At 40.4% G+C, this 19,123-nt stretch overlaps 2 protein-coding genes across 2 annotated transcripts in view; both read left to right on the plus strand.

The window, feature by feature from the left end:
- Positions 1–9,771, plus strand: part of LOC141902239 (membrane-associated guanylate kinase, WW and PDZ domain-containing protein 1-like) — a 56,311-nt gene extending 46,540 nt beyond the window's left edge. The window contains exons 11-13 of the mRNA XM_074789881.1: positions 5,313–5,403; positions 6,598–6,741; positions 8,645–9,771. Coding sequence (XP_074645982.1) covers positions 5,313–5,403; positions 6,598–6,741; positions 8,645–9,771 — 1,362 coding nt within the window. The remainder of the gene's footprint in view (positions 1–5,312; positions 5,404–6,597; positions 6,742–8,644) is intronic.
- Positions 9,772–10,650: 879 nt separating this feature from the next.
- Positions 10,651–18,545, plus strand: LOC141902240 (membrane-associated guanylate kinase, WW and PDZ domain-containing protein 1-like). Its single transcript, XM_074789882.1, has 9 exons — positions 10,651–11,061; positions 12,860–13,055; positions 13,943–14,074; positions 14,785–14,952; positions 15,299–15,333; positions 15,744–15,896; positions 16,301–16,480; positions 16,849–16,993; positions 17,448–18,545. Exons 1-9 carry the CDS (start codon positions 10,651–10,653, stop codon positions 17,618–17,620), a joined length of 1,593 nt encoding a protein of 530 aa, XP_074645983.1. The 3' UTR covers positions 17,621–18,545.
- Positions 18,546–19,123: the final 578 nt, after the last annotated feature.

Consider the following 19,123-nt stretch of genomic DNA (forward strand, 5'->3'; position numbering starts at 1 on the left):
TTCCAATCGAGGTTGCCCTTTTCGTCAAGACCGAATTCTTGAGAACCCGTACATGTGACACTCGTCCCACTTTGAAATGGCATCTTTTTTGGGTTTTGAAAACTACTTCTACGACTAGAGATATCTGTTGAAGTCTGGTCTGTACTTATTTTCGCTCAGGATCTTTATTCCATTAGCACTCAGCAATTTCACTATGTAGCGTCAATTACTCCTCAGAAAATTCAACGGATAATCCCAGTGCATCACGATACCGAATACCACATTTGCTGTTTATTTCCATGCATTACAAGTTTGTGTTGTTTTGTAGTAAATAGTCAAGGCTTTCATATGATATAAGAATTAATGAGGTGGGCCACCATAATCGTGTCTAAATTCATCCAAACTTATTTGGATTTGAAGTAAGCGCTCAGATGTGTCATGTTCATACTCCAAATACTCAAGAAATTGAAATAGGAAGATGTTGAATTCTGTTTCGGTATTTCGAGGACTTAGGTGTCTAGTTTATCATAAGCTATTGGGTTCGAATCCCACTATAACCGTTTTTGTGCAGCATACGGAAGAAGTGCCGGGGCGGATAGTCATCATCAGGAATAATGAGATACTACAAAAATTATGAGATATATATACAATCCAGAGACAAATCCAGAGACAATCCAGAGACAGGCTCAGGCCTATTTGGCACCCGTGAGAATAGTTGTCATGTGCCAAAAACGCATGTGCAATTGCCTACTTGTCCTACAATTATTGTCCAATGTTGACGAAACTTGGTATGTAGGTACTACAGGCCAAGGACTTAAAACTTATAAAGCGTTTTTGCCAATTTAATCTCTAGGGGGAGCTGTACGGGTGGCGCTTGTAAAAATCTTTAAATCGCTACTTGTCCTACAATTATTGTCCGATCTTGACGAAACTTGGTTTATAAATACTACAGGCCAAGGGACAAAATATTATAGAGCCTTTTTTCGAAATTCAACCTTTAGGAGGCGCTGTACAGGTTACACTTGTAAAAGTCATTAAATCACTACTCATCCTACAATTATAGTCCAATGTTGACGAAACTTGGTATATAGATGCTATGGGCTAAGGGCTCATAAGTGGTTTTCCAAATTTAATCTCTAGGGGGCGCTGTACAGGTAACACCTCTTTCAATTGCTACTTGTCCTACAATTATTGTCAGATGTTGACGAAATTTGGTATGTCAGTATTTTGAGCCATGGGCTGAATGTTACTGAGCCCAATCTGATATCTAGGGGGCGCTGTACAGGTCACACTTGTAAAATCTTTCAATTGCGTCTAGTCCTACAATCATTATCTGATATTGACAAAGCTTGGTATGTAGATACTATGGGCCAAGGGCTAAAAACTTATAGACCCGTTTTCTGGATTTGAACTCTTGAGTGCTGTGTAGGTGGTCCTTGTAAAATCTTATCATTAAACAGCGGAGCTTTATCAGCTGATAGGCTGCTTGTTTTTGGAATAGATTTTTGATTTTGAATCTGCATACAGTTGGTCTTATCATATCATTTGTTCTCACCTTTTCATAGGCGTTGCATTAGTTTATACCACAATTGACCACCGCATCAAATTTTCAAGGCCCAATTCTTCTTCTCCGCAACGACTGTCTTTGGAACATCGTTTGGTATTGATATATAGATAACGTTACTAATCTGTTGGCTGACGTGTCGTGAGGCGACCTGTAGATTCAAACTAAAGTCGCACCTGTTTCAGTTATCAATAATCCCTTAAATCATGAATACATGTAAATAAGTGGGGATGTGCTGACACCGAGTCAAACACAGAATTATACAACACACCTCACTGCGGTTTTGAAAGGGTGAAATAAGTTGTAGATACATGCGCAGGCTTAAGTCGTCTGAAATCTTAAAGACAAGGCCCAAAATGCTCAAAAGTCGGTTTCTGCACGCCTTAAACCACTGAATCGAGGTGACTATGCAATTTTGCAGGCGCCGATTTGGGCGGTGGGCTCAGTGGTTCCCTGTATTCCAATCGAGGTTGCCCTTTTCGTCAAGACCGAATTCGTGAGAACCCATAAATGTGACACTCGTCCCACTTTGAAATGGCATCTTTTTTGGGTTTTGAAAACTACTTCTACGACTAGAGATATCTGTTGAAGTCTGGTCTGTACTTATTTTCGCTCAGGATCTTTATTCCATTAGTACTCAGCAATTTCACTATGTAGCGTCAATTACTCCTCAGAAAATTCAACGGATAATCCCAGTTCAACACGATACCGAATACCACATCAACTGTTTATTTCCATGCATTACAAGTTTGTGTTGTTTTTTAGTAAATAGTCACGGCTTTTATATGATATAAGAATTAATGAGGTGGGCCACCATAATCGTGTCTAAATTCATCCAAACTTATTTGGATTTGAAGTAAGCGCTCAGATGTGTCATGTCCATACTCTGGATGTTGAATTCTGCTTGGTATTTCGAGGACTTAGGTGTTTAGTTTATCATAAGCTATTGGGATCGAATCCCACTATAACCGTTCAGCATATGGAAGAAGTGCCGGGGCGGATGCGGGCGGCTTGAGGAGTAATAGTCAGGGTGGATACGGGCGGCTTGAGCGCTTGGTTAAAACTGATTGATGATGAAAAAGTTATCGGAGATTCAGAATCGCTCGGAAAATTCACACACAACGAGAAAAACTTCCACCTACAAACCATGGTTACACCCCAAGTCGGCAAAAAAGTGAACAGCTCAAAACTAATAAAAAACCTGATTGCATCTACAGGCCGCGATAGGCCCGGAGTCGACGAAAAAAGTGAATAGTTCAACACTAGAAAACAGGTCGTAGATTATATCTTATGCGTTTTTATTTGACTAGAATATCAATTCCTTGAGGAATTAACGAGTATCAGAAATTACTACTAACGCTTTCCTGAGTATAACAACATTTTCCCAAGAATGCAGCACAACATAAGGGGGACGAGGACCTACTCAAGAAATAGTATATACCCCGAAACCTCTTACAATGACACACAACTGCTCTCTTTTCGGTCTGAATTTCTGTAAATAGATAAAATGCATCATTGATTAAACTTGTAAAACAAAATGAAAACTCTCTGTTGCAAAAACCTCATAACGTACCTTCAGTAGCCATGACAGCTCCTGCGACCATTAACAAGGCCAACGCGATGAACAGAGTTTTAGTAAACATTCTGAAAGTGAATTAGAAATGTTTATTAGATTCAGTTAAACGGCTTTTACTGAGTTACTTTAACACTGTAACAGTTACTATAATTGTCGATTTAATTATTCAAACGAGATCCGCAAGTTTTGTACGGTGAAAAAGTCCTGAAATGAAAAGTAAGAATAGCGTAAACAGATAATGATCGGTAGATATCAATGGAGGTTTAATCAACCGACAAGTAATCGTCATATTTCATCGGTTTCCTTGTCAGTTTTATGTACAGCGATCAGTATATCGTTAATGTCACATACATTTTATAAACTTAATACTCTGAAAATGGCTTTCAGAAAAAAGACCGAAAATTTGAAATCATCTTAAATTTACGGCTTCTATTCTGTACCTCTTACTGTAAAACTTTGATTTGGTCGACGATGAGTTTTCTTAACTCGTCACCTGTAGTTTACGCACTTACCTGATGAGTTTGTTGTCAGCTTCAGAACAATGATCTACCCCTAGAAATCTATCAGTTATATACAGTCTGTTGGTCAGTAAATCGTAAGCCGCTTTTGAAATTGAATATTTATCGAGCATTTTCAATCCTCAATTGAACTTTACACGTTGGCAGAATTAATCTGAATATTTTGATTTAAGCCGCGATCACACGTAAACGATTTGACCCGCGCCAAATTGACACTGACCAGGCCACGAGTCAAATTTGACCCCTGCCTAATTATGTGTTCACACTTAAACCACTCACTCGATACTAAACAATGCCTAAACAAAGCGAAGAGGGTCATTTTCGGAATCATTTGTCTCGTGCTAAAATTTGGCTCAGGCCTGGTCCGATGTTTTTGGTCGGGCCAAACAGGCTCAGGTCTATTTGGCACCCGTGTGAATAGTTGTCCCGTGCCAAAAACGCACGCGCGATTGGCTACTTGTCCTACAATTATAGTCCAATGTTGACAAAACTTGGTATGTAGGTACTACAGGCCAAGGACTTAAAACTTATAAAGCGTTTTTGCCAATTTAATCTCTAGGGGGAGCTGTACGGGTCGCATTTGTAAAATCTTTAAATTGCTACTTGTCCTACAATTATTGTCCGATCTTGACGAAACTTGGTTTATAAATACAACAGGCCAAGGGACAAAATATTATAGAGCCTTTTTTAGAAATTCAACCTTTAGGAGGCGCTGTACAGGTTACACTTGTAAAATCATTAAATCGCTACTCATCCTACAATTATAGTCCAATGTTGACAAAACTTGGTATGTAGGTACTACAGGCCAAGGGCTAAAAAGTTATAGAGCCGTTTCCCCAATTTGATCTCTAGGGGCGCTGTACGGGTGGCGCTTGTAAAATCTTTAACTCGCTACTTGTCCTACAATTATTGTCCGATCTTGACGAAACTTGGTTTATAAATACTACAGGCCAAGGGACAAAATGTTATAGAGCCTTTTTTTCGAAATTTGACATTAAGGGGGAGCTGTACAGGTTACACTTGTAAAATCATTAAATCGCTACTCATCCTACAATTATTGTCCAATGTTGACGAAACTTGGTATGTAGATACTATGGGCCAAGGGCTAAAAACTTATAGGCGGTTTTCCAAATTTAATCTCTAGGGGGCACTGTACTGGTGGCGCTTGTAAAATCTTTAAATCGCTACTTGTCCTACAATTATTGTCCAATCTTCAAATCACAGGGCATAACAAACAAAAAAAACATTGGAAACGTTTTTCACGAGGAAAAGTGTGAGCTTGGTGCTGAAGATGTATCTTTGTCCGTGGACGAACCTCACGAAGCAAATTACGATTAGTCGCTAATGAAAACGTTCTCATTCTCGACGACTTCGATGGATGTTTTTTTTCTTAAATCGGTCGCCGAAAGAAAACGAAACGCAGTCATTAGAACTGGTTCGTTTGAATGTGCGCGAGAAGCTCGCTTAATACAGATATCATAGCCTGGAAATCAGAACTTCCGCGATTATGAAATAGGGTAGAAATATATAAACTACGGGACTCAGTTCCATGACTTAAGATTAACGGTTGAAGATTCAGTTATTGAAATCGACGGTGGTTTGCGTATGCGTATCTCGGTGCCTGGCTTTGCGAAATTATATAGTTTAATAAGTATGATTCGTGTTGTATTTTCAGCCTGGATCTCCTGAAACTGGCGACAGTAATCAATCACCTGGACAGTATTTCTTCAATTCTTCGCCGGCGAACAATGTACATACGAGCACGGGTAAGAGATCTACCCCCCCCCCCCCACCACCACCCCTACGTCTATTAGGTGTCTGCCCATCCATTTGTTGGGATTACTGGTGTTCGCTATACTGGAATCTTAATGGGGCTGCATTCGTTGTTTAGTGTGTGAAATCATGTCTGCTGAAGTAGCGAGGCTTTCGACCCCCCTCCCCCAATTTCGACCCCCCTTCACCAATTTCGACCCCCCTCCCCCAATTTCGACCCCCCTCCCCCAATTTTGGTGTAATCATCTATTTGTCACATTAGCTTAATTCATAACAGTTATCGGCGTTGATAGAATATTGACATCCGCTCTGGTAGGGGTTGAAGATTTTCAAAAGGGTGGATGTAAAAATAAAAGTGGTGGCCCCCCTCTCAGACCTGTTTCTGAGAACACTAAATGATCGTCTATCAGGCATCTGTCCATCTGCCTGTCAGGCGTCTGCCTATCTACCTGTCAGGCGTCTGCCCATCTGCCTGTCAGGCGTCTGCCTATCTACCTGTCAGGCATCTGCCCATCTGCCTGTCAGGCGTCTGCCCATCTGCCTGTCAGGCGTCTCCCTGTTCATCTACCCATGATTGGTAATTGTTTGATGTATATTTGCTGTACAGTAAATCGACGATGCTTTATGTGATTTCGATGTTGTTTGATATGAATTGTACTCATCAACGCTGAGATGTTTCTCAAAATGATGTTTGCTTACCTCGCCCTCCTGCCCCACCCCCTGTGATCAATGACTCAAACGTTCTCACTTCTCATAACCGCGTCTAATTTACACGACCAGTTCCACAGTTCTGGGACTAATGTTAACTTGAACGTGCGCACAGTTCGGCAGTCCTGACGTTTTGTCAATTCTGCTAATTCTGGAGTCAGTTGATCAAAATTTTATTAGTGTTAATTATTGGACAAACACCAGTTGAGATTGCATTGATATTTGTTCAACTCAGACCAACTTAAATGTTCCTGGACCTAGTTCCTCAGTTCTGAATGAGAATTTTACTCCAGATTTTCTTCCCCCCAATTTTTTTTTCAAACTCTTGAGTTAACCAAGGTGGCCACTAACGAAGCAGAACTGGATCCTGCCTGGCCTGGAACGTTTGCCAAAGTACCAAATTATTACCTATGCGCAAAACAATGAATTTTATTAGTTTGAACTGCTTTTGATGTTGTTTTATGTTATGTCTATGTTAGAATCAATGAAAAGCGTAACGGACGACAAGGGTAAAGAGACCCCGGACAGCAGTTCCACCGCGTCAACTATAACTAATAATGATCCGAATAAAAATCAAAAATCAATCTCACAGGACAGTATTAATTCACAACCGCCACAACCAGGTAAGATAGCTCTATCTAACCCACCATATATAGGTCTCGTAGATAGGTACTAACTGACACCCCAAAGGTCCAGTTACCAGTTGTGACTTGGTTCCAAAAACTTTTCGAGATCATAAGACTTGTCACTGGTTTTTAGAATGTTTATAGATGAGCTGAGACTGTTCTGAGTTGTTAGATTGGCTATAGAACCAACATGAGCTTAGACTACTGGGCCCGATTTCATAGACTGAGTATCAAAGTTATCCCTAGGGGTAAATCCTCAATCTGGGTAACAACAACCATAGTAACAATGAGAAACCATGGTTATAACCGACGAATTTTAAAATATTTCCAGGGACTATTTTCCTTCCACATCTATGAAACCCAGCCCTGGTCTTAAGTGTTAGATTGGTTATAGAACCAAAATGAGCTTAGACTGGTCTTAAGATTTTAAATTTTCCAATTATCTCTAGCACTTTTTGGTATTGATAAGTCTGCACAGAATGGGATAAAACTGGGCTTTTGAGCATACGTAGTAATTGCATGATGGGGGAGGGGGGCAAGTATTTATTCATAACCACTATAGCCATGTAGCATTCGACTCATGATTATGATATCATCGTTCTTCGTAGAATAGCAATTAAATTGTCATTGTCTCTTCAATAAATCAATATCCGATACTATTGCATGCGTGTAGTACGCAAACATACACAGATCTCTAATTGGATTGTCATGATATTTTCTACCTCAGTAGCATCTGTTCAAAACTGACCGCAGTGAGACTCGGCTTGCCCCGGATCTCGTCTGATTAAATCTCTCCGAGGTGACACGTGAATTCCGGGCAGACGGACGTACGTTGGGTCGTCATCACGTTCATTAGAGTAAGAAAATCTGTTATATTTTCTCACTTCGAGCACCTGAAAATCCGAGGCTCCAAGACAAGCGTGCAGTCTACTGTGGTAACATCTGTTTGAAACCGTCATCATTCTCTCTCTCTATGTATCATCATTCTCTGTATGTATCATCATTCCCTGTGCATGTGTCATCATCGCCGGTGCTGCGTGAGTGTAGAAATGTACGATCGGTTCTTCTCAGTCTGGTATTTGAAGGTCTTGCCGTAACAGTAAAGAAGTTCAAGGTCGTCTATGGCGTCTGCTTTGTTTTGCTTCGTATTTAAACGGATTAGTTTTTGATTGTATATTCAGCTCGCTCGCGAGAGCGTGATCTAATCCTCTTTATTTATTTCCAGTATAATTTAGGTAAACAAAATGGATAGATTGATTTATTCTCTGATTGTTGAAGATAATGAATAACCCAACAGTGATAACATTTGAAAGTTTATTTATCCGACAGTTTCAAGATTTATTGGAATCTAATCTTTGAAGAAACAGTGAAGAATGTTATTTTTCGTATACGCGTCTTCACTGTTTCTCTGTGAGACGGGATTTACGTTTTAATCCTAATGCCGTAAGATGCATAAACTTTGTAATATCAACAACGTTGTAGGATTCTTATGAATCTTGAAACTGTCAGAAAAATCAACTTTGGAATATCACCATTGTGGCACTGGGGGGGGGGGGCACTTACCGGGAAGTCAGGAAATTCCCATTTATTTAAAAAGGTCAGGGAATTGTCAGGAAATTTTGTTAAAAAAAAGCTGGAAAAAGGGAAAAGACTAGGAACTATGTTGAGATTGCTACTTCGTGTGTAAAATCAAACAGTTTCTGTCTATATTTTACATATTTGACTGTGATAATTGATCGAATTCTTAGCAATTCAAGTCAGGGAAAACAATGTGCATGTCAGGGAATAGTCAGGAAAAAAGCAAGTCAAATAAAAGTGGCCGCCCAATGGGGCATTTTTCGTAGGTTATCGATTGTTTTTGGTGTATTGTAATCTAGATTTTTTTTGGTTTTTTTTCCAGATAAACTAAGCAGTAGCGATCATCTGAACACTCCGAGTAAGAAACCGCAATCGACTCCGGATACTCCGACTCCGACTGCTGACAAAATTCCGAGGTCGCCTCTAAAAGAACTGAACGTGCCGGTCGGGCGTCATAAACCGGCGGGAGCTCCGGGGATCGGTCACGCTTACGACCCGTACTCCAACAACAAGGCTCCGACTAGAGACTCGTCGTACGATCTACCCTACTCCGATCACTACATGGATTACCCGCCTCCTCCGAGACCGTACGATTGGCGCGGCTACCGCGGACCTCCGCCGCCCCCGCCGCCGATCTCGATGTGGCGCGATTACAACTACGTGGCGCCCCCTAGGCGGTTATACAGCGATATCGACTACTACGGCTCGCAGGATATCATCGATTATCCGCCAGATATACGCGCGCAGAACTATGCAGAGTTACGGTACCGGAGTCGGACACCGGGCCCAGATATCGGGCGCAGCGCCGGGCACGCACCCGACTTATACCCGAACCGCTCGAAGACTCCGAATCCTCAGGATATGCGCAGTAAAACTCCGACGAACTCCGACTGGGATATGGATTACTCGGCGTATTACTCCGGACATCTTCCGTCGTCGCAGTCGTTCAATTACGGTAAACCGGTTTACTCCCACCGGCCGCCGCCGCCGATGGTGGCGCCACCTGGCGTCGACCAGGTGTACGGTGGCGCCCCCGTCGATAGTCCTGCCAGTCAACGACAACAAAAACTGAACTCGTCGTCGTCGTTTCCGCCGGGGAATCCCCTACATCCGTCGGGGAATCCCCTGCATCCATCGGGGAATCCCCTGCATCCGTCTGCCCAATACAACGCGCCGTCGACGCGTAAACAGACGACGTCGTTCGAGAGCACGGAACCGACGCCCGGTGGCGGTACGGTGGCACCCCCGCCTCGGTTATCGCGAGCCGATCGGTTACATTCGAACTCGCTGGATTCGAACTCGCCGAGTTCGCGCAGTCCGACGCGGTACGCGGTCGCCGACGGCGATAACGAGTTTTTCGAAACGACCGTTTTTCTTCGACGGCTCGAAAACGGGTTCGGATTTCGGATCATAGGTGGCACTGAAGAAGGATCACAGGTATTTGTCTAGAGTATTTATGTTCATGCAGATCCGGCTCTGAGGTGCTTGGTTTAGATTCGAGTCTAGAGTCAAAACATTGGAAATGATGAAGTAGTTGAAAAATCCATAGTAGCAAAATTTATGAATTTATCTACTTATCAGAAAATGAGATTTGCACTGGTTTTTGATACTATGGATTTTTTGGACCAATTTGAACTTTTCGAGTCAAACTAAACCCAAGAGTCAAAGTAGGAACTTCAGAACTGGATTGTCATAATGTTTAGATAGCCTTAACTTAACTTACAGAAATCTAGATAACACTGGGGATAGGAATATGAAACATTTGGAATATAAGAGGAATTATAAATCCCTATTCCTAGATGAAACATTTCAAGATGAAGCCCAATTTTTGTGACCGCACTCGAGCAAGTATCACTTGAAACTGTGCGTTCGGTTCAGTCTGAATTTTCATTTGCGACGCGGCGGGACGTATCGAAAAAAAATATCGATACTCTGATTTTTCTGAGCTGTCACTGGCGACGTGAGATTCGATCAAACTGATTAATTAAATTCATTTTTATCCCGGTTTCATTTCCGTTGATGCTTAGCAATAGGGGAGGAGGGAGGGGGTAGAGATAGCAGTGCGGGGAGTGGAGAGGGGAGTCGAGATAGCAACCAGGAAACTTTCGATTATATGTAGCTCGTCAATCATAGAAAAATTGACAGTTTTTGACAGGGAAGATATATCCGAATGATGAAATACGTTTCCGGGAATTCGAGGCAATAAGATGAGAAATGAAGCTTCCTTCCATTAACTTATTGATACATTTATAGAGGAACTTTAAAAACGAGAGACATTCTTTATGCATTATTTACTACTTAGCGTATGAAGATATCGTATTCATTGACATGTCCCCCGTCGATAGTCCTGCCAGTCAACGACAACAAAAACTGAACTCGTCGTCGTCGTTTCCGCCGGGGAATCCCCTACATCCGTCGGGGAATCCCCTGCATCCATCGGGGAATCCCCTGCATCCGTCTGCCCAATACAACGCGCCGTCGACGCGTAAACAGACGACGTCGTTCGAGAGCACGGAACCGACGCCCGGTGGCGGTACGGTGGCACCCCCGCCTCGGTTATCGCGAGCCGATCGGTTACATTCGAACTCGCTGGATTCGAACTCGCCGAGTTCGCGCAGTCCGACGCGGTACGCGGTCGCCGACGGCGATAACGAGTTTTTCGAAACGACCGTTTTTCTTCGACGGCTCGAAAACGGGTTCGGATTTCGGATCATAGGTGGCACTGAAGAAGGATCACAGGTATTTGTCTAGAGTATTTATGTTCATGCAGATCCGGCTCTGAGGTGCTTGGTTTAGATTCGAGTCTAGAGTCAAAACATTGGAAATGATGAAGTAGTTGAAAAATCCATAGTAGCAAAATTTATGAATTTATCTACTTATCAGAAAATGAGATTTGCACTGGTTTTTGATACTATGGATTTTTTGGACCAATTTGAACTTTTCGAGTCAAACTAAACCCAAGAGTCAAAGTAGGAACTTCAGAACTGGATTGTCATAATGTTTAGATAGCCTTAACTTAACTTACAGAAATCTAGATAACACTGGGGATAGGAATATGAAACATTTGGAATATAAGAGGAATTATAAATCCCTATTCCTAGATGAAACATTTCAAGATGAAGCCCAATTTTTGTGACCGCACTCGAGCAAGTATCACTTGAAACTGTGCGTTCGGTTCAGTCTGAATTTTCATTTGCGACGCGGCGGGACGTATCGAAAAAAAATATCGATACTCTGATTTTTCTGAGCTGTCACTGGCGACGTGAGATTCGATCAAACTGATTAATTAAATTCATTTTTATCCCGGTTTCATTTCCGTTGATGCTTAGCAATAGGGGAGGAGGGAGGGGGTAGAGATAGCAGTGCGGGGAGTGGAGAGGGGAGTCGAGATAGCAACCAGGAAACTTTCGATTATATGTAGCTCGTCAATCATAGAAAAATTGACAGTTTTTGACAGGGAAGATATATCCGAATGATGAAATACGTTTCCGGGAATTCGAGGCAATAAGATGAGAAATGAAGCTTCCTTCCATTAACTTATTGATACATTTATAGAGGAACTTTAAAAACGAGAGACATTCTTTATGCATTATTTACTACTTAGCGTATGAAGATATCGTATTCATTGACATGTTTCAAACATGGGTTGAGTCGTCATATAGTCGCGACGATTGTTATGTTGTGCGACTTGTGACGACTTACACTTTGGCGATTGAAAACTAGTGACACAAAATCCGACTTCTCTGACGATGACTTAATTGAGAATCTTATACATATCAAACTCTGATATCTTATACATATCAAACTCAACACATCAAACTCATACACATCAAACTCATCTTATAACCTACATTCAAAGTTGCTTTAGTCATTGTAGTTGTGTTATGTTGATGACACATCCAATCGACGACTTAAGCTTAGTGAATTTGATTGGATAAACAGATTGAGCTAAAAAAAATAGAGACTACTTCAGTTCATTTCATTTTTCATTTGAACATATTGAAAATTGAATTGAATTGACTGGTAACCAGTCTAGCCCAGATATATTGATGGGGTAATGCACATTCTGGTACTCTCAAAAATAATCATGAGTTATGAAATACATTTAATAAGGACAATAAACACCAAAATTCGCAATAGTAATTGTTATTTTGAAACGTCAATATTGATCATGTAGTCCATATTGACACACACAGACAGTGTTTTTGGAACCGTAGCGACTGCAGGGCGAAGGCCGCGGCAATATTTTACTGAATGACGTTTTTGTTTTGTTTGAATACCACGCTTTTGAAGAAATTAAGTAAATTCGCCACGGCAATATCTAGAACCTGTCCAAAATCCGTATTTGGCCGCAGCAATCAAAAATTGCTTCCAACGCGCCTGACAGAACCCATTATATGACATGCTATGTATCAGTGTATATAAACATTATTGTAACGGTTTTTACAGCATCAAATAAAAAGTAATTAGCTGGGTCTTATTTTAAGTATCTTGAGAACCTATTGAAAGCGCTTACATGCTATGCGTATAATTGTAGGTATCGGTAGGTCACATCGTACCGGGAGGCGCCGCTGATTTAGACGCTCGATTGCGAACCGGCGACGAGATCATCTACGTCGACGGTCTGTCGGTGGTCGGCTCGTCGCATCATAAAGTCGTCGAACTGGTCGGTAACGCTGGACTCGCGGGTCGAGTTACGCTCGGTATTAGACGCAGGCTTCGACATAATTCTGGTAAAATAATTATTTCAAAAATATCGTTCGCAAATTTCTCGTTTTGATTTTCAATTTTTACATTTAAAAAATCATCAATGATTATAATCTACCCCGCAATCTTGAAAGATGTTCGTGATTTTTAGATTTTTGAATTTTTAAATCTTGAAATTTCTGCCTCCATTGTTGCCAATAGTTCTAGAAATACCCCTGATTGTCGGAGATATTGCCAGACAGAATTCAGTGCTGTGTATAAACCTCTTTGCTGAGGTGCTTTATAACCTCCACCCGGCATTGCAGTGGAGTGTGCAACAGACCACATTATTACCTCTGCCATGCAGTGCGATGTATCGTTAGTCACTAAAATTGACGTTTGACAGGTGGTGCCATCTTTCAATAGAGATTTAACTAGCAAAACACTGCACCATAGAGTGATATAGGGGGATGGATTATCACCGCGCTGTGGAGTGGGTACAATATCATCCTCCCCTGGCAGGGATCGAATCCCTACCAAGGGGAGGATGACACAATAAAGGGTCGATGGATTGATTATACGCCGCATTGCCGGGCGCATGCACTGAGAGCATTAACCCTTTCAGTGCTGACTAATCAATACCCTATAGTGCTGGAAATAATTTGAAAATTTTGAAAAATTCCACCCTAGTGTGTTGAATAACAGGAATACCACTGAAGTGCGTCTACACCGCGGCGCGGTGTATCGTTAGTTACTAGTATTTCACTATGTTTGACAGGTGCTGCCATCTTTCAATAGACCAGAGATAAAACTAATTACATCAATACACCGCAGTGCGGTGTAGCTTAATCTATCACTGATTTATACACCGCACTGCGGTGTAGATGCACTGAAAGGGTTAACCAAGAGAGTACGTCGTTGAATTGTATTGTAGAATCTCAGTATCACAGTCAAGCGTCGCAGTTAGATTCTATTTATCCGTATGACGTCGTCGTCAATCGACTCGAAAACGAAGGCTTCGGTTTCATCATCATTTCATCGATGGCGAAAACCGGGTCAATTCTAGGTGAGTTCATTGGTACGTACTTCATTTATTATTACTCTGTTTTCAACGTCTCTTATGTTTTCAGCACGAGGCTTTTCTAACCGATTGATTTTTTCAAGGGGGAATTTGAAATAAAGTTGATTAGAAATATTATATATATATAAGAGTTGATTATGTTTTCATTGCCATTAACCACTCGGCTTGACTGAAATTTTGTTGACACTTATATGGTTTTTAGGTTTTTGATAATTTGAAAATTTTCTAAGCTTCCACGATTTCTAACCATCATTCTACAGCTTGAGCCATAGCTTTAGGCTTTACACACCTGCACTTATTTCAGAAATGTAGAATTTCAGCTAATAATTTTAAAATCGATTCCAGTTCCACAGTCATGGCTTAGATTAAAGACCAATCTAAAACCATCTTAGTTTTGTAGTCAATATAAAAACTTAAGACCAGTCATAGGATTTAAAACGACTTATGGTGGTTTGAGTCACGACTGTGCAATTTGGCACTACATGGTGCAATTCCTGAGTGCTAATGGGTTAAATCAATTCAGGATGACTGTGCAATTGGGCCCAGAAACTGAATGTAGAATTTCATACTTTTCAAATAGTTTTAAATCGATTTAAATATTTAAATTTCACAGTCTAAATATTTCACAAATATTCAAAATTTAATTGAATCAATGATTTATGATGACCAGTTTTTTTTAAATGTTGTTTTGTCAGGTCGTATAATAGAGAATAGCCCTGCTGAACGATGTACCAGGCTACACGTAGGCGATCGTATCGTAGCTGTAAACGGTATCAATATCATACAGATGCATCACGAAGACATCGTGAATATGATCAAAGAATCCGGATACTCCGTAACGTTAACCGTCGGTCCGCCGTTGGGTAAGTGAGGTTCCTGAGTCGCACTGAAGCCAGGGAATTTTGTAAAAAAAAAGCTCCAGATTGCTAGATCGCGTGTAAAATCGTCCATGTCTTATATATTTGAATGTGTTAATTGATTGGATTCTTAATAGATCGTGTCAGGGAAACCAATGTGTACGTATATGTCAGGGAATAGTCAGGGGGAAAAGCAAGTTGAATTAAAGTTGCCACCCTGGATAGATCATTTGGCGGGCGTACATTTGGGACAGTGGAATTCCCTACTCCAACACAAAATATACGAGATCTGCTGTTAGTCATGCCATCTGGTGATGTGCCAATGATTTATGTGCTCCATTTAATTTTACAGATGATACGTCGAGTACTAATTCTGCTTCACAACCAGTAAGTTAATAGCCACGTTCACCTTATTTAGAACATTCTTTCTACAATTTAGCCCGTTCACACTAGTCGGTTATAAATGGATCCATCGTATTTAAGAATGAACTAATTTAGATAGAAAGGACCGATCCAGGCCCGTTGTAAATCTTAACGAATGAGAATGGATCATTTAAGAATGGACCATTTCTCAGCGATTGAATAGCAACATTGCATTAATCGCCCGTAAATCAAAGCGTTGCATCAGAAATTAGTAAAAACTGCTTAATTTAAAACATCCAGATCTAAATCCGTTCATTCCACCCGGTAGGAACAGGCTAACGAAAGTATGAACGCGGCTTTAATTTCCACTTGTTTGTACTGCGAAATCCGATTCGACTGTGCAGTTATGATGTTTGTCCGTATGTTATTTTCAGAGTTCTCAAGGTTCTATGATCAACGCTCTCGCGTTCCCGGCCGTCAGCGAAAGCGATTTGTCGTCGCGTAAATCGGATTATTCTCCGTTTCGAGATCGTTATTCGACGTCAAAAGCTAAAGACGTGGCGCCTCGTCGAGGTTATAGTTTAGAGGTCGGTATCTGCGTCTGCGTTTAGAAAGAATATCGGTTTTAGAGTTTTTCAAATACATTAAACCTCGCCTAGCTAGGACAAACTATGACCGGCACAATTGGTCTGATTGTTAATTAAGCTGAATGAAGTCAAATTGAAATACATTAGGAAGTCATTAGGTTTTGTTTTCGTCAGAGTCAGTCAAAAGTCCAAGTTGGCCATGTCTGAATAAGGCGAGGTTTACTGTTATAAATCCCTTGAATCGGTTCTTTAACATAGAACTGAACTGTGTTCCAAAGTTGTTCGATTTTGACCCTGAGTTCATTGATTTTTCATTTTGAAAAGTTCAGGGGTAAATCAGTACCAATAGATAGCAGAATCTGATGAAAATATGAACATTCAAGGATTAAAAATTTTCTCCACAGAGCGCTGAGATACACAACGTCAGACATCCCGACGATGATGAATACGTGCTAGTGGAATTATACCGTGGATCGCGTGGATTCGGATTTTCTATCCGCGGTGGACAGGAGTTCGGTGGAATGCCGTTATACGTGCTGAAAATAGCGGAAGGAGGCGCGGCTCACGTCGACGGCAGACTGCAGGTATAAAACAGTTTCATTTTTCCATCTTTTCTCATCTATGGAACATTTTGCCAAAACATATTATGGCTGTATCCACTTTTGAAATTTTTGGACTTCGGAACTGGGTCCTGATGTCAACTAAAACCTATCCAAAAAAAAAAAACTTCATGGTTGTACGTATGTTAATTCAGCCATTGATGAAAAACACTGTCCATATTATAGAGATGATGTACAATCCCATACTAAGGATGAAAAATAGATGCCAAAAGGTTTCCTTTTGGGCTAATAGTTTATTCAATGTTTCAAATATATGCTAATAGTATCTTCAGGAATACTGAAGTGTTTAATATGTGTGACGTTGATGATGTCGTTTTATCATTGTTTTTAAGGTCGGTGATCAGATTCTAGAAGTGAACGGTATAAACGCTAATAACATGTCACACGCTCAGGCTATTGAACTCATACAGAGCGGTGGTTCGATGTTACGATTATTAATCAGGAGAACCGGAATACCTCCCCCTGCTATAGTCGCCGGTAAGTGCAGCTATAGTGCGTCTACACTGCGGTGCGGTGTATCGTTCATTTCTTATACACGTATTTCATATAAGAGATTAAAACTGACTAATTAATAACTACTGGGTACATGGATACTCAGTGGTGCGGTGTATCAGCAAAGTTAATCACTGAAAGTTTATACGCCGCACTGCGGTGTAGATGCACTTACAGGGTTAACTAACTCATAATTACCCCTATCAGTCATCTCTGATGTGATGAGTAAACGATATTGTTATTTCTGGCCCTACCCTCTATATGTAACTGTCAATCAGTGACATGAAATATTACTTGGCACTCACAAGCTGTGGCTCTCAAAGAGTTGTGTCTCAGGCCAGGTTCTCCAATTCACTCCCGGGTGGATAGAAGACCCCCAATGAAATGATTCCTCTTCCACAATCTCCTGCAAATATTTTCTCATATTTTACTATTTCAGAGCCGTCTCCGTCTAAAACTCCCGATCTGCGACATTCAGCGTCTGTGACGAACGGTCCGATCAGTCAAAGTTCGCCGAACATTTCACGAGTTTTATCGGCTCGCGACGCCGGAGCGTCCGGAGCGATGGGAGGACTATACATGGATACACAACTTCATCTCGGGCAGTTTTGATCTTAACTCCGATTTTAGAGAATCGTTTTTCTTCTCATCGAATTTTTTTCTCTCGAAAACTTCAGGGTTCGGTTTTGTTTGTTAGAGAGACCAGTGTTTGAAAATTTCACAGAATGATGAACCGATGGAAATAACTGAAAAATTTTTCGAAATAATCTGTGACTAGGTGTTATTAGTCCTCGTTAGCGGAAGTAATTAAGTTTGCTTAATTGAAGCTGGTAGATGATTAGATTAAGTTCCTTCAGTTTAATCGAATCTACCTTAGCTTTAATCGGATCTTAGTTTTATTTGATTTCGGTTTTATAGGAAATTTCTGAGTATGAATCTTAGACAAGTGTTACTCAGCAGAACTATGTCACTCACCACCTGAAAAAGCTGCCATTTTGTGCATTTATTCCATCATAAAAATCATCTGCCTATAAAATGTATCCACATCATAATGGAGACAGTTTTGCAGAACTAAGTAGAGTCAAATCACATTGAAAATCTGGGGCCAGTTGCTCAAAAATTGGTTAAAGATAACCGATGATAAATACCATAGTAGTAATGAACTTTTACATGTCACCGTGTCAACTATCCTCCGGTTAATTTTAACCAACTTTTGAGCAATTGCAGCTCCAGAAAGTTGCCATAAGTGACAAATCATAATTTGGTTTTGCACAACTGGCCCATGATCGTAAAGACATTAACCAGAATTTTCTAAGATATCCGCCAATATATATTATAGCTTATTTAATAATTTATTACATAATACGACAGGCTAAAATCTACTACCGGAAATCGAAATTCGCGTTTCTGTGTCGAATTGAATATAGGATAAGATCTGGCACTCCGAGTAACCTGGATTCTACCCGGATGGTAAAGGAGTATGCACTGATGGTAGATTTTACTCTGCAATGTTCTATAGACTATACCCATAAATCATGCCGAATATTCTTTCATTGATATGTTTGTACAATGTACTTAAAAATTATGCTAATGATACTAACATTATGATAATAATGATAATAATAATAATAATAATAATAATAATGGTTATGAACATTAGTGATAAATTACGTTATTAGTGATTATTTTAGTACGATGAATTGAATTAACGATGAATTATTTAGCGCGTGATATTAAGCTATTTTGCTCAAGTAAAGTTTTGTTTTGTACACAGGTGACTATCTACTTCTTCATGGAGCAGTAAAATGAAATGTCGATGGCTTCAGTAATCGGTATCCCGGTAAATCAGTTTTCCTAAAAAAAAATGTCTTGCCTAAAATTCATAAATTTGGCGTGCCAAAGTTAGTTTAGAGAAGCGTTGAGTTTAAATAAGTTCGAATTGTAGACTTTGGAAATGTTAAGAAATTGTACGTAAGCAATTATCAGTTTGTCGATTGTAGTGTTCAAGCAGTTTTTATCAGCAGACGGACTGATATTGATTTTATTCGTACGTCTATTTTGCTATTGATGTTCGACTGAAATTGCGAATAATTGTGTTTTTAATCCATAAATCAA

The sequence above is a fragment of the Tubulanus polymorphus genome, chromosome 3, assembly GCF_964204645.1.
Source record: "Tubulanus polymorphus chromosome 3, tnTubPoly1.2, whole genome shotgun sequence".
Taxonomy (NCBI): domain Eukaryota; kingdom Metazoa; phylum Nemertea; class Palaeonemertea; order Tubulaniformes; family Tubulanidae; genus Tubulanus; species Tubulanus polymorphus.

Bases quoted from the DNA above. Each gene is read 5' to 3' on its own strand.
- LOC141902240 (XM_074789882.1), top strand. From the start codon at position 10,651: ATGTCCCCCGTCGATAGTCCTGCCAGTCAACGACAACAAAAACTGAAC. The intron at 11,062-12,859 runs GTATTTGTCTAG...GTATAATTGTAG, and splicing joins GCACTGAAGAAGGATCACAG to GTATCGGTAGGTCACATCGT. The intron at 15,334-15,743 runs GTAAGTTAATAG...TGTTATTTTCAG, and splicing joins CTAATTCTGCTTCACAACCA to AGTTCTCAAGGTTCTATGAT.